This window comes from Erythranthe guttata, chromosome 11, assembly GCF_056151865.1.
Source record: "Erythranthe guttata isolate IM_541 chromosome 11, IM_541, whole genome shotgun sequence".
NCBI lineage: Eukaryota > Viridiplantae > Streptophyta > Magnoliopsida > Lamiales > Phrymaceae > Erythranthe > Erythranthe guttata.
Window position 1 is genome coordinate 16,935,267 of NC_142543.1, and position 16,434 is coordinate 16,951,700.

Below are 16,434 nucleotides of genomic sequence, written 5' to 3' on the forward strand. Positions count from 1 at the left end.
TTTCTTTCTAATTTTTCGTGAATATTTGAATTGATAAATCTTGCTCCAAAAACTGGAGATTTTATGATTATAATTAGTAAAAATAAAAATCACCTACTCATCACTTATTAATCAAAACAACTAGATCTCCCGCAACGGATAATCTAACGATTGGAGTAATTGACACAAGTTTGATTTCCGTTGTCAACGATTGTTAGTTGGGAGTTTGTCACACATCGTTAGTCTAGTTTTGAATGCAAGCTACAATACAATAACCTCGATAAATTAATAACCTCGTTTAAATTGTATGTTTTTCTCGGTCCGAGCTCGAAGGCTACATGCTAAAGAATATTTCGTTAAACTAATATTTCCCTAAATAAATAGAATTTAGTTGGTCCCGACTGTATTAATTTATAGATGCTTAAAGTAATGATTTCATTTTTGTCAGAAAATATAAATAATTCATGTTGTCATAAGCCATGAGGTATTTTATATATTCAGACGTCACGGAAAACGTCATAGAAAAGCTTAGCTCTTGGCAATAAATACCCACTCTTTCTCCCTAGTGTTCATAATCAATTTAAATTTCTCTCTGAGTTTTTCTTTCTCTCTCTAAAAAAATCTACATCAATGGCGAAATCACCAGAAACAGAGCACCCAATTGTGGCTTACGGATGGGGCGCCAAAGATACTTCTGGTGTTTTTTCTCCACTCAAATTCTCCCGAAGGTTTTATTTTTTTTTTCTTAATCCACATTTTATTTTATTTTTTTGTAGTAGTGAAAATTAATTATCGGTTCCTTTTTTTTTTGGTAATTAATAAAATAAATTAAATTGCGCAGAGCCACGGGAGAAAATGATGTGCAGTTCAAAGTTCTGTACTGTGGGGTTTGCCATTCAGATCTTCACATGGCGAAGAACGAGTGGGGATTGTCTCACTATCCCATCGTACCTGGGTAAAAGATTCTCTGCAGTTTGAGTTTGTCCTTTTCCATTTGACACGTGTACATTCTCACAATTTCTCTTACAATTAATGCAGGCACGAGATCGTGGGCGAAGTAACCGAGGTCGGTGCCAAGGTCAAAAAAGTCAACGTCGGAGACAAAGTGGGGGTCGGGTGCTTGGTCGGGTCGTGCCGCGACTGCGGCCAATGCAAAAGCGACCTCGAAAACTACTGCCCGAAACAAGTGCAGACGTACAGCTGGGTCTACACCGACGGCACCATCACGTACGGAGGCTACTCCAATCTAATGGTGGCCGACGAGCACTTTATAATCCGTTGGCCCGATAATTTCCCCCTCGATATCGGCGCACCTCTACTATGCGCCGGGGTCACAACTTATAGCCCGTTGAGGCACTTTGGGCTCGACAAGCCCGGCCTTAGTGTCGGCATTGTCGGGCTTGGTGGGCTTGGCCATGTGGCGGTGAAATTCGCTAAGGCTTTCGGGACTAAGGTGACCGTTATTAGCACTTCGTTGAGTAAAAAGAAGGAAGCCATCGAAAATTTCGGCGCCGACGAGTTTTTGGTTAGCCGTGACCAAGAGCAGATGCAGGTAAGAATGAGTTCTTTTTTTTGGGTAACTTACAATCACCAATGAGATACTTGAGATAGGATCAAATTGCGAGAAAACCCTCATATTTGCTTAGTTGCAATTAGCCCCTCAATTATAAATCTTGTTATACGTCCAGTCTTGCGGTGTCAAATTTAGCGGAATCTTCTAGATTATATGGAGTATTCTCAATTTTGTACTCGTTTTTATGCCATTCGAGCTCAATATTTTAAAGCAAGATGATCATAGGATGTGTTTTTTGGCTTGTATATATCAGATTGTGGTGCATCAGAAACTTCATTTTTGCACAAAACGAGTACAAACTAGAGAACATTCCACGGAATCTAGAAGATTATGTTGAATTGACACCATAAAAGTGGATGTGTAAGAAGATTCATAGTTGAGAGGATAGTTGTAATTACCTAAACATTATGGGGTTTTTCGTAATTTGACCATACCTCAGGGGTGGTCATAATTTACCATTTTTTTATTCATTTAAAAAATTCAAATTATGTTGGTTAGATCATTTAGGGTGTTATTTGCTAATAAAATTGAATCATAGGGGATTTTTTGCTAATGTTTGTAACACGAGGCATTTTTTTTAACAATTAGAGTTAACACAGGGGTGTTGAATGCAATTAACCTAAAATAAATGAATGATGATTTTGTTTGTATATGGGGGAATAGGCTGCAGCGGGTACATTGGATGGTATCCTCGATACAGTATCTGCGGTTCATCCAATTATGCCGTTAATAAATCTGTTAAAGCCTAACGGAAAGCTTATCTTGGTCGGCGCTCCGGAGAAGCCACTCGAGCTTCCCGTTTTCCCCCTTATTACGGGTTAGTATTTCGGTATTTCCCGCTTGAGTACATTTTTTTATTTATATTATTATTGTTGTGGTATGATTATTTCGAGATTAGTGTTTAACATTGATGAATTTATCCCAAAAAAAAATATAGGGAGGAAGTCGATATCGGGTAGTGCAATTGGAGGGATTAAAGAGACGCAAGAGATGATTGATTTTGCGGCGAAGCATAATATATTGCCCGATGTGGAAATGATCCCAATAGATTACTTGAACACGGCAATGGATCGTCTTGCGAAATCCGATGTCAAGTACCGTTTTGTTATCGACGTTGAGAAATCACTAAAACCCGAGTGAAGCCGATGTGATGTGATCTTCAACAACACCTCGGAAGTTGGCCTATTATCGGAAAATCAGAATAAAACCTTTTTATTTTGAACAATTTCGTTGACTTTGTAGACTTATGCTTGAATTTTTAATTTCATTTTTTTTTTCTATTTCTATTTGCATGAATTACTATATGGTGTTGTTGTGATGGTAACATAAATGAGACACATCTAGTTTTTGTTTTATGTGATATCTTGAAAGCTATTTTGTTGTTCTTGTATTTGGTGTAATTATTATGAAATATTTGTTCTAGTTTCAGTTCATTTTTAGATGTGATAAATTTAGATTGTTGTTGCGTTTCATTTTCATTCCAAAAAGAAAAAAAAAATTGCGTATTTATAGTCACAAATGTTAGGGTTGAGAGATTGGTGTCATAGATGTTATTTTACTTAAACTTTGAAAAGAGAACACAAGTTTGTTTATTAATTGACCAATTGTATGAAAGAGAGTTTTTTTTTTCTCTCTTTAAAAAACTCCATCAAACCTTTTATTAGTAGATAGAGAATCAATCCATATTTTACTCTTTGAGATAAATCCATATTCCATTCTTCTTTTTCTCTAATTTTGAAATTGTCTTTCCACTACTCTCATCTTCATTTTTGTTTTTTATTTTTAATTAATTGTCTATTTTCCTTTTATTTTATTATTTTTTTATATTTTTTTTAACTTTTTTTTCACTGTCACGTGTATTAATCGACCGTGAGCTGAGGCATAGTCGATTAGGAATTGACTACTAAAATCGTTGTTGAATAATGAAATTGACTACTAAATGTAATAAAAACAACCGTAATACCGTCAATGAAACCCAACACAATTCAATAAAAAAGTATATTCAAACAACCATCCGTAAAAAGTTAAAAAAACATAATTACGAAAAAAACGAAAATCAACTATTTTTTACAAGACAACAAATATATAAAAATTGTATTGATTTAGACAAAATGGATGATGGATTGACAATGACTATACAAAAACACACTATCGCAATGCCCCAAATCCAACTACACATGGCAAAATAGGGAATCAATAACCAAATACTCAAAATGCACTAAAAAATGTGATGATTAACCTTAATCGACTACTGAACATAGTCGATTAAACCTTAATTGACTAGTGAATATAATCGACTAAAACTTAACATAATCGATCACGTGTCCGGCTTGCGCGATTTTCTTCGCCCGCGCCGTCCTCCGCCCGATCTACCCAAGAAATCCTAGATTTGCCTCTTCGTCATTACCACACCGTCGCCACACCACATCATCATCATCCCCACCACGGTCACCACAAAACACCGTCTAATTTCCACTCCCATGGAGATTGATCTCCTTCTCCGACGACAATAATAGATCGACTTTCATGGCGAGTAAGGATTGTTGTTGCTCCGAGCAGCCGCGCGCGTCACGGTGGCTCTGGCCTCACTGGAGCGCCTCCTTGAGGGCATAGAAGATAGGGGCGCCGACAATTTTTCCCCCGCCCACGTGCTCCGATGCAAGAGAATAAGGATTTGGACGGACAAGAAAGCAGGGGGAGAAAAAAAAAAAAAGACGGGTGAGATGGGAAAAAAGAGGGATAAAAGAATAATAGGATTAGAGTTTGAAAGAGTATATTGGTCAATTTAAATATGTGAGGAATGCTATATCTAGGGCAAATGAGTTTTCTCAAATTATTATTTAGAGGAGGATCTAGCTCAAATATTTTTTTCCAAATGAGGGAAGTGTTACTAATTTTCCCAATGCAATAAATGTACATAGGTCAGAGAGACGGCTTTGTACACCTGATGAAATACGTCATGTGTTTTTCAGCCGTACAGCTACATATAATAACACACATATTCATGTGTATGTGTGCTTAGTGAATAATTATTTATATAAATTTACGATTTAAAATCACATAATGTATTTCACCAGGTATAGGATAACAAATTAAGTGTACTTGATAAGATTATGTCCCAACTCATTTTATCTTTTTCTTTTCCTTTTTATATTGATAAAATAAATTACAATTATAAAGTATCAAGATGTAATATTGTAATTAACTCAAATTGAAAAGGAGCGGCTACCAAATACACCCAACAACCTCTCAAAAAAATTAAAAAAATCATCAAATCAATTCAAATCTGCAACTTTTTCTTAATTAATAATTGTTTTAACTATTTCAGTAAATATATAATGTCTTATTTCATTCATTCTACAACAAGTGGGAAGATTAGTTGGATTACTTTTTCCCCAACTAACTCAATCATCATTGGAGAAAACATATAAATAGCACCAACGATTTTTAAAACGTATTTGGATCACATCTGAAAATGAAATGCATATTTATTAATAATTGCTAGTGGGTTTTCGAAATTATTGCAAAAGGACATAGATTGACATATTACTCACCAGCGAATTTGACGGAAAATTGTCCTATCAACCTGTTGTTCTACCGAAATATTTTTATTGAATTATTTTAGTAGGGCAACGCTACTCAATCTTTATATATAAAAGAAAGGTTTTACCCGAAACCCTAAAAAAACAGTTTTTTCTTCAAAAATAAATCCATTTTTTTCTCCTTTTTTTTCTCCTCTTCAAGTGCACGTTTGTTGTTTCTTTTTATATAATTATTTTCTTTAAAAAACAAATCCCTTTGTTTTCTCCTTTCTTTTCTCCTCTTCAAGACACGTTTGTTTTCTTTTTTTATATAATTATTTTTTTATACTTTTCTGCGCATGTGAATTTTTTTTTATTAGCACGTTTATTTATTTTTTTTATATATATAATTAATTATATTTGTCTTTTCTTCTTTTATCCTATTTTCTCTCCCAAAAAAATAAAAAAATAAAAAAAATAAAAATGGTAGTTTTTTTGGCAATAACCGTCCACTCTGCCCACTATGGACAAAACTCTGGAGAAGAAAAATCTATAAATAAGTCAACATGAAATATCCGTCTCTTTGTTAAAACGCATGAAACCCTTTTCTCAGTTCTCTTTGTTAACTTCCACCCCATGTAGCCAGTTTTATACAACAATTCCTACGATCGGGTCAAGTTTTCTTCCTTTCATATGAACAATTTCTTTTTGGGCCATCGGCATAATCATTGAGGAAGTTTTATGCTATGGCGTCAGTACATTATATTGTTCCTTTTTTTGGCTGTTTATTTCTTTTGCATTTATATATATATATATATATATATATATATATATATATATATATATTGTTGTTATTTATGTAATGAGTAAGAATGTTTTGAGCCCTTTTGTTTTTGCTCTCTGTTACAGGCTTACAACAGATAATTATGGTGCAACTCTGAGCATCACGTATGGTACTTCCATCCTCTTTGGCTCTCTTTTTCTTTTTTCTTTCGAAAATCTGTTTTTTCCCACACCAAAATTTTGAAAGAAAAATGTGTATAGCTTTGCACTATGTGATTGCATTTTTCATTTGAAGAAACACTCTCAAATAGTTTGCCTATATCTTCTTCAGCAATCAATAACACGTACTACGAATGGTTCTACGTTGAGGTTATGCTTCTCTTAGTTATCCCTTTTGTGCCAATTTTAATGAGGAAATTTTAATTTATCGCATATTTTTTATTTCAATTTTAGATTGTTTATTGTTAAGATTATATTATTTAATTTACTGAACACTTTTACTGATTTTGTACAAATAGCATATTTTTTATGATGTTTCACTAACTGTTTTAACTTTTAAGTAAATGATTTAGACATGTAAAAGAGCGTTGTGTTCAAAATTTTCAATTATTGGATGAGCGATAGATACAAATATTTTATAAATAATTATTCTTATTACTTTAAGTTAGGTTTTTTTGTTATGATTTTTAATTTTTTTTTTCCTAATTATTTTAAGACAATGATTTATACAATTTCAAGGAGTGTTGCGTTCAAATTTAACCTTTTTTATTTATGAACAAGTTAATATAAAATATTGTTTTAACTTAAGCCATTGAATATGTTCGGCATAAACTTATTTGTTAGTGAAGTTTCTGAAATTGAGTATTGCTTCACAACCATCTAAAATTTGAAGAATAATTTTTAAAAATCACTTTTTATATTTTTCAAAATTACGAGTTTTATTTATCAAATTTTATTCATACCACTTTGATTTAAAATTAAACATAAAAATATTATTTACCGTTAAATTTGTACAAATTTTAAACGAATAGCCAACTTTTATGATTTTTCTTTTAAATTTCGTCCGATGCTTCTGATTAGTTACTGAATTATATTTTTTTTCTCTAAACTTTAAAATGGCAGACTGTTAAAAAAAAATGTTTCTACTGACTAATTTTGACATTTAAATGATTGGTGTATCTATATTTGTCTGTTAATGGATGAAAGATTCGATTGCACTACTTTCGTTGCTAATGGTTTTTTACTAACTATTTTTAGACAAGATTTAAAAATGTGAAGGAGTGTTGTGATGATTGTTTTAATGAATATGGTTTAAGAGAAATTAATTATTTAAGTTAAGACGATGAGTACATACATATATGTTATAAACATATTTTCTTAATGGAGTATGTGCAATTCAATAGCTTAGTTGTGTTGCATTAATCCAAAACCATTTAAAATTTGGCGAATGATTTTTCACAGACTATTTCATTTATCTTTTTACGATTATATCTACAAATAAGAGTTTTACTTTTTTTTTTTTTTTTGTCTAAGAGTCATGTTTTTTTATAGGGCAAATGGCAAAAAGGCCCATCACATGGGACTTAAATGCATTTTAGTCCACAAAAAAAACAGTCTCTCAATTAAGCCCATGCCCATGTCTTTAGTCTAAAGTATCCTCAATAAAATAATTCTTATAAATTTCACCCATTATGCTCTTACTTCCTTAGTATTACACATTGACCCCGGATTTAAACAAATATATCACATTAACCCCAAAACCTTTTTTTTTCAGAAAATAATTTTTTTTCTGAAATGTTTTTTTTTCGGCCAGATTCCGGCGTTGACCGCGGCGGTCTCCGGCGTTGATTTTTTTTTTTTTTTTTGAATTTTTTTTTTCTTGATTTTTTTTTCCGGCCGGTCAACCACCGTTGACCGCCGGTCTCCGGCGTTGACTTTTTTTTTTTTTTTTTTGGAATTGTTTTTCTTAGAAAAAAAATATTTTAATTAATATTACTGTCTTGGCTACTAAATTACTGTCTCAGACAGTATTATTACTGTTTGGGACAGTAATATTATGAATATTATTATTCCGAACAGTAATATTATTGTCTAACACTGTTAAATTACTGTTGGAGACAGTAATTTAACATCCAATGCAGTAATATTAATTAAAATAATTTTTTTAAGAAAAAACAAAATTATAAAAAAAAAGTCAATTAACAGTTAAATTACTGTCTCCGACAGTTAAATAACTGTCGGAGACAGTAATTTAGCAACGAATACAGTAATATTAATTAAAAATATTTTTTTTAAGAATAAAAAAGTCAATTAACAGTTAAATTACTGTCTCCGACAGTTAAATAACTGCGGGAGACAGTAATTTAACAACGAATACAGTAATATTAATTAAAAAAAAATTGAAGAAAAAAAAAAGTCAATTAACAGTTAAATTACTGTCTCCGACAGTTAAATAGCTACCGGAGACAGTAATTTAGCAGCCAAGACAGTAAGATTAATTAAAATATTTTTTTTAAGAAAAAACAAAATTATAAAAAAAAAAAAAAAAAAAAAAAAAAGTCAACGCCGGAATCTGGCCAGAAAAAAAATATTTCAGAAAAAAAATTATTTGTTTAAATCCGGGGTCAATGTGTAATATTAAGGAAGTTAGAGCATAATAGGTGGAATTGATAAGAATTAGGGTTAAAATTGGGATCAAAATTGAAATTAGGGTTAAAATTGGTTAATTGATGAAATTGGGCCAAATTGGGGTGTAAATCATGAAATTGGAGTTGAATTGGGTTTCAATGAATTGAGGGTAATTTTGATATATATGAAAGGATTTTCCTTATTTGCAAATAAGTTTGAATTGGTTGGATTTATTTGAAAGACAAAAAAATTGGATGTCCCTCTTTTAATTAAGTGCATTTGTCATGGGCCTATTTGCCATTACCCCTTTTTTATATAATTCATTTGTTGCTTTATGTGATATTTGCATTTAAAATATGCTTATTTTGTCTTTCTAATTTTATCCGAAATATCATCTTTATACATACTACCCGTTTTCTTTTGTAGGATTGATGTCTATTATTAAAATTGTAACGTCACAAAAAATAGTAAGTCATCTTTTTCTTCAGTATATAGACGTACGTGTACAAAATATTATTTCTAAAATAGTATATACATTATGATTGCAATTAGTATATTTTTTACATTTTGATTTTTCTATTATATGGTTTTCTTCATGTCCTTGATTAATTTTGTTTATATTATCATTTATTTATCGGTATTAATTTTGCATTTTTAATTCAATATACCACCGTGCAACGCATGGGGCAAATACTAGTATTTTTAAAATGGTATTATTTTACTGTATTTAAATATTATTAATAAATAAATACCAAACTCCATTGTATCGAAGTTTTTGGTAGGGCAGTGAACTTCACCAAGTAATCTATTATCGTATATATACAAACACTCACACACATTTACATGTGTATGTGTGTGTAAGTCATGTTGTTGTCTAAAAACAACAATTTGCGTAAGAATCGGTTGAGGCTTGCTGAAGTAATTTAACGATATTTTCCAGTTGTCGAAGGTGCAACAATCTCTTTTCAGTAATCTCCCAAGGTACAATAGTTAGTTATTAAATATTTGCACTAATCTCCAACCCATGGCGAACTTGAACAACCAAAGGAATTTCGACATAAATTTGTTGGAAAAAGAAATTGAGAATTGGACTTCTTAAATATTGGAAAAAATATATTGTGGGAATTGGCCACAAAATGGTTCAGAAATAGACGAGTACTAATTTAATTATGTACTTGGGTCAAATAAATTAAAGGGCCAAACAAAACAAAAGAATTAATCTATTGGGCTAAGCCCAAATAGTTATCTTTTTCATCGAAAGAATAATGCTTTTTTGAGGAGGTACACATTTTTACATCAATGTTACTCAATAATCGCTAGAGGAAATCACCATTTATATCAAGGTTGTAAAGCGGAAATCGGGTTGGAGGCGGTTAGGAATGGAGTCACGATTAATCGGTTTTGCGGTGATTAATCGGGGATAACTCGGAAATAAATTGGTTTTTAAAATTTAAATAATATATTTCTAGATAATATTTATAAAAACTCAAAACATTATAAAAATACATTTAAACATAGTTATATCTCCATCATGTATATACTTAATAACATAATAAAAGTTTAATAATCTATATAATATATAAAAGTTGAATTGCACACCTAATTGATTGACATTTGGCAAATTCAATTGATGACATGTCCTCAATTTCATCCCAGGTGGCGAATTGATTGGTGGAAATAAATCATCAAAAAACATGTCATCATTTTCCAAAATTAAAGGTAATTAAATATATTTAATTATTTTATTAATATATTTATATCCTACCATTTATAAAATACTCTAAATATATCAACTTTCTTGGAAGCTCTAAACAAAATTTATTTTTTAATTTAATTTTATAATTAATTTAATTTGAATTTAGTTAAATTCAAGATAGTGTAGCTCAACTGGTTCCGGAGGTGGTAAGTTGGAGCAATATTCCCCTATTATAATTGCATGATTGGTGGTGTTACATAAATTTTGTATTTTAATTCGTAACCTTGGATTTATATTAAAATATATTGCAAAATAAATTATTTGATATTACACATTTTACATGAACATGACCAAAGAATACGTTTTTTTTTACGAATTTAATATTATATATTAATATTATATCTAAAAAAGAAAGAAACATGTTCGAATTTACTATATTGCGAAAATTGACACTATTTTTTTTTTTTTTTTGACATGTGTAGAGTAATGTACTTCCAATTATTTACCATATTCAAAAGTACTGTATGAATTTCATGTTATTATTTAAACAGTTAATTTTTCTTCACTGAATCCAGTGACAATAAATTTACAATTGATTTAACTTTTTAAAATTATATAGTAATTAAAATAATAATTTTATCATGATTATACTAATAAATTGAATAACATAAGTTAAGTTTAATTAATTGATAAAAAACGAATTGATTTTATATATTTCAAAATATAACAATGTTATTCTAAATCTTTGGTATTAAATTAGTTGATTCACTTTATTTAATTCCAAACATTAGAAATATCAATTGTTTTGTTTAAAATGTATAATGATTGTATATATTATATATTGTATTCCACTAAGAAGTATTTCATTATAACTATGATAAATATTTACTTGGTATAAGTAAATATCTAGACCAACTCCAACCCAAAAGTATCAAAATGAGTTTGCAAATATTTATGTGCTATTTAATATTTTATTTTGATATTTATCTAAATGTATTAGCTCCAATCATATGTATTAAATAGTTATTAATTAAATATAATTAAATTTATTTATATTTGTAATTGCCACATATTATTTTTCAAAATGGACACTAAGGTGGTTAAATTTATAACTCATATTTGATAATTTATTATGCATGATTGCATAATGTAGTTTTACATTCTGAAAGATGAAATATCAAAATACAACCATGATTTCATAACACTATTGGAATTAAAAATTACTATTTTTGCATATGAAAATGGTGGTTAATTAATGTTTTGATAGCTCATTTAATAACGCCACTCGAGGTGCTCTTGCCGTAAATAGTATATATTAACAAATACAATATCAATCGACAAATAAGTAGTTTCTACGATCCATTTTTAGTTACAAACTCAATAAGATATTTATATATTACATAAACGACTACAATTATATGAGAAATAATTGCATAATTTATGTGTGTGTCTTTTCAAATTGAGAAAGATTGATGCAATATTGTGGTTATGGATGGAAAAAATTATCAAATATTAAGAATCAATCATAGTATACCAACAAAATATTACCTATCAAATACCAACTTAATGGTTATCATTTCATTTGGCATGATATTGGTACCATATCGAACTTATATGAGATTTACTACAATCCTATAGTGTGGGTAAAGAAAGATATAGAAAACCTATTATTGGAAAAAAATATGTTTAGCTACAAATATTCTGACTAATTTTTAAATTAAAATTTTAAACCATATGAAAATAAAAGTATTAATGTAGGGTATAATAGCGTAAATGATTATTAAATATTTTAACACTGTATATATCTCACTATATTTTGGTATTAGAATACATGAGTTCTTTTGTCTAATTTACAAGTTATGTATTTAAATTAGTGAAATATTCTTAAGTTTTCTATTTCCCTATCATATATAATAAGTTATATTTATTTTCTCAATTTCCATTTTTAAAATATTTGTAAAATGAAATTATTTATTGTATAATGTTTATAAGAATCTTTGTATCGATTTTATATCTCTATGTTTTTTTTAAATCACAATATTCGACTGATTTACACAAAAATCCAATTAATTTTTTTATTTTTCCATTTTTTATTTATATAAGCATTTTATAGTGACTTTTGTTTACTTGAAATTTGATCTATTTTCAATAACATCAGCCTTTATGTTAGTTTCTAACATATGGTCATACGTGTAAATAAGTTTAAGTTGTATGTAACAAGGATAGCTTATGAAAACCCCCTGAACTTAGGCTAAATGAAGAAAAGCACCCCCACAAATTCGTTATTACCAAAATTCCCCTGATGTTTGTTTCCGTCTTACATCGACCCCCTTATGGTATGATTTTTCAAGGAACTTTTTTTATTACGTAGAATATTCCCCGAAAAATGCTGATTATACCCTGCACACGCGACATTTCTTTATGATACATTTTAAATACAAAAATTACCCTCGTGAGGACTTTACAAGAAATCTTTATTCTTCTTCAATAACACTTTCACAAATTTTTATTATTACCATGACCACCCTGAGGGTAATTTTGGTATTTTAAAAGTACGATAAAAGAAATGTCACGTCTGCTAGGGTAGAATCCATATTTTTTGGGATATTACATGGAATAAAAAAGATTCCGTAAAAAATCACACCATAAGGGGGTCGTGTAAGATAGAAACAAACATCAAGGGAATTTTGGTAATCACCGATAAGTGGGGGTGTTTTCTAGAATTTAGCCTAAGTTCAGGAGGATTTTCATAATTTATCTTATTAACAACGATTATTGTTCTTTTACGTCGTAACGTTTATTTATACCCTTATAATATTTTAAATACTTTTAATGTCAGTTTGATAGTATAATTAAATATTAATTTCTAATATATTTAATATGTGTTTTTTGATGCTTCAGCTACCGCACATAAAAAATTTGATATAAAGATTCGAGATTGGATAGAATTGTTTTTTTTATACAAAATAATAGATCATTGCAAAAAAAAATGATGCAAGATCAGGATTTGTGATTAATATTAGCATTATAATTAATATTCTTTGAATTAGTATCGGTGTTAATACTAGAAATAGGGTTCGAATTGTAATAAGGATTAAGATAATATTATAATTAATATTAAGATTATGATTATGCTTAGTACGATACTTAGTGACATATATTAGTATTAGGATTATAATTAGCATTAGGATTGGGATTGGAATTATAATTAATATTAGAATTAGAATTAACATTAGTATTAGCATTAACATTATTAGTATTAGAATTATTAGGCTTATGATCAGTGTAAGGAATAGGATTATGATTTGGATTAGGATTAGAATTATGATTAGTGTTATGAATAGGATTAGGAATAGGATAAGGATTTGGATAATATTAGACTTACAATTATAATTAGCATAGCATAATAATTAGTATATCCAGATTAGCATTAGCATTAAAATTAGTATTAGCATTAACATATTAGTATTAATAATAATATTAATAATAGTATTAGTATTAATATCATTATTACTAATAGTAATATTATTAGTATTAGTATTAGTATTAGTATTCATATTAGTATTAGTATTAGTATTAGTAATAGTATTAGTATTAGTACAAATATTAGTATTAATATCACTATAAGTACCCGTATCAATATTAGTATCGGTATCGGTATCAGTATCAGTATCAGTATCAGTATTAGTATCAGTATGTGTATCATTAACATTAAAATTAGTTTTAACATTAATATTAGTATTAATAATAGCATTAGTATCCGTATTACTATTAATATTAGTACTAATATTAGTATTAATATCAGTATAAGTATCCGTATCAGTATTAGTATCGGTATCAGTACCAGTACCAGTATCAGTATAAGTATATGTATTTGTATCAGTATATATATCAGTATCGATATCAGTTTCAGTATCAGTATGAGTATCAATATCAATATCAATATCAGTATCAGTATCAGTATTAGTATTAGTATTAGTATTAGTATTAGTATTAGTATTAGTATTAGTATTAGTATTAGTATTAGTATTAGTATTATTAATATTAGTATTAGTATTATATTATTATTATTATCAACACCAATATCAGTATCAATATTAATATATGTATTAGTATGAGTATCAGTATGATTATGAGTATCGATATTAATATGAGTGTTAGTATTAGTATTAGAATTAATAATAATATTAATATGAGTATCACTATGACTAGCAACATCAGTATCAGTATCAACATCAGTATCAGTATCACTATCAGTGTCAGTGTCAGTGTCAGTGTCAGTATCAGTATCAGTATCAGTATCAGTATCAGTATCAGTATCAGTATCAATATTAGTATCAATATCAATATTAGTAGTATCAATAACAGTATCAATATGAGTATTAGTATCAATATCAGTAAGTATTAGTATTAGTATTGGTATTAGTATTAGTATTAGTATTAATATCAATATTAGTATCAATATTAGTATCAGAGTATCAGTATTAGCATCAGTATTGGTATCATTATTGGTAGTGGCGTATACATCTTTTCTCTTTGCAATATTTATAAATTGTGTTGTTGTTTGAGTAATGTGCATCACTAATTGAATATTGTTAGTGATAAATTTGCAGGTTATTTGAATATCTATTGTGTTAGTTCTCTGCTACTGTGTTTGTTGTTAAGTTAGTTATTTTGCACAAGATTCACATGGTGTAGTAGATTACATTCCATGAGATAGAGTTATACCATATGTTTTAAATGATTTCACTTAATCTTCACATCGTGTTTGCGCCCTTCGCGTATTCTTCTTTGTAATATTTATTTGAATTTCATATGTTACAACTCTGAATTAAGAGATATTTTTTCTTTGATGTTCTTCCATTTTGTTTTACTTGAATTGGCATTGTTATAAAGAGATAATCGTTTAAATATTATTATTTCTCATTTTGAAACTGACCTCCGTGCAACGCACGGGTGAAGAACTAGTAATAATAATAATAACATCGTAATACAGTAAAAATCCTTATAAAATATAAATTACAATGCAAATTTTTGAAATCTATATTTATTCTTGAACATATAAGCTTATATCATTAGATTCTTCAATAATAACAGTTAAAATAAAAAAAAATAAAGCATGAACTCATATTTTTTTATTAAAGTCACAAATTTTATTTTGAAAGGTTCCAATAAAATGATGGGTAGTTACGACAAGTTCATGATTAGTTACACATAGTATATCTCACCGGGTGTAAGTACGAATACGCGAGCTCTTGCATTGTGCTTTACCCATTTCATATATATATATATATATATATATATATATATATATATATATATATATATATATATATATATATATATATATATATATATATATAAATAATATTAATTGTTAACTACTAACTACAAATACAAAAATATCATTTTAAATAGAACTTTATCCCTTCGCTTGCACTTTCTCTATATCATTTCCCATTCTATTCCCATTAATTCACGCCTCCGGTCATATAGATACTACATTCGATGAAATACAATAACTGGGTCGATAATATTTTGTAATAGGCCTACAAAAGATAATGGTCAAATATACATTTGCAAGGACTGTGTTTTCGCTTTCTTTTTTATAATTTACTAGAACTATGATAGCTTTGTTGAATTATTTATGTTGTTCTTGTCCACACTGTATTTCGTTGATTTGGATTTTTTTCATTTTGCTGGAAAATTACAGAAAAAATAGAATATTTGTTTTAAAACTTTCCATTATTTTCGAATTTGGAACGAGAAATTATAAATTAATGCAATTTTCGATTTGTTCTAAATTCCGCCAATTTTGTAGATTTTTGAGTTCCAATGTTTTTGGAACGGAAACTGGATCCTATTTTTACTTTAGAAAAAAATCCAAACATAAAAAGCAATTCCCGAATCCATTATGTCTCATTTCTACCCCCGATTAGTCATTTTTGGTAGGTGAAATAATTTTGCACATACTTGTCTGATGCAGATCTATTATATACTACATCGGGTGAAATATATCGAGTAGATATTTACCATTTATATACACACAAAATCACACATACACATTATATGTGTAGATTAAAGGTAAAAAGTCATTCGATTTAGTCTCCACCGAGTATAGTATAGAAATAACTCTTTGACGAGTTTGGTTTCTAGAAAATATTACAATATCTAAAAATAAATTGTAACTTGATACCTCATCAATGACGCAAGTATCAACAAGTCAATAACTGTCATCACGGACTACTGTAAAA

At 28.9% G+C, this 16,434-nt stretch overlaps 1 protein-coding gene across 1 annotated transcript; it reads left to right on the forward strand.

Annotated features, from left to right (window-relative positions):
- Window positions 1-530: 530 nt before the first annotated feature.
- Window positions 531-2,985, forward strand: LOC105959013 (geraniol dehydrogenase 1). Its single transcript, XM_012983034.2, has 5 exons — window positions 531-707; window positions 821-934; window positions 1,018-1,531; window positions 2,216-2,369; window positions 2,490-2,985. The coding sequence occupies exons 1-5, from the start codon at window positions 610-612 to the stop codon at window positions 2,690-2,692; spliced, it is 1,083 nt and encodes a 360-aa protein (XP_012838488.1). The 5' UTR covers window positions 531-609; the 3' UTR covers window positions 2,693-2,985.
- Window positions 2,986-16,434: the final 13,449 nt, after the last annotated feature.

Bases quoted from the DNA above. Each gene is read 5' to 3' on its own strand.
- LOC105959013 (XM_012983034.2), top strand. From the start codon at position 610: ATGGCGAAATCACCAGAAACAGAGCACCCAATTGTGGCTTACGGATGG. The intron at 708-820 runs GTTTTATTTTTT...TAAATTGCGCAG, and splicing joins CCACTCAAATTCTCCCGAAG to AGCCACGGGAGAAAATGATG. The intron at 935-1,017 runs GTAAAAGATTCT...CAATTAATGCAG, and splicing joins CACTATCCCATCGTACCTGG to GCACGAGATCGTGGGCGAAG.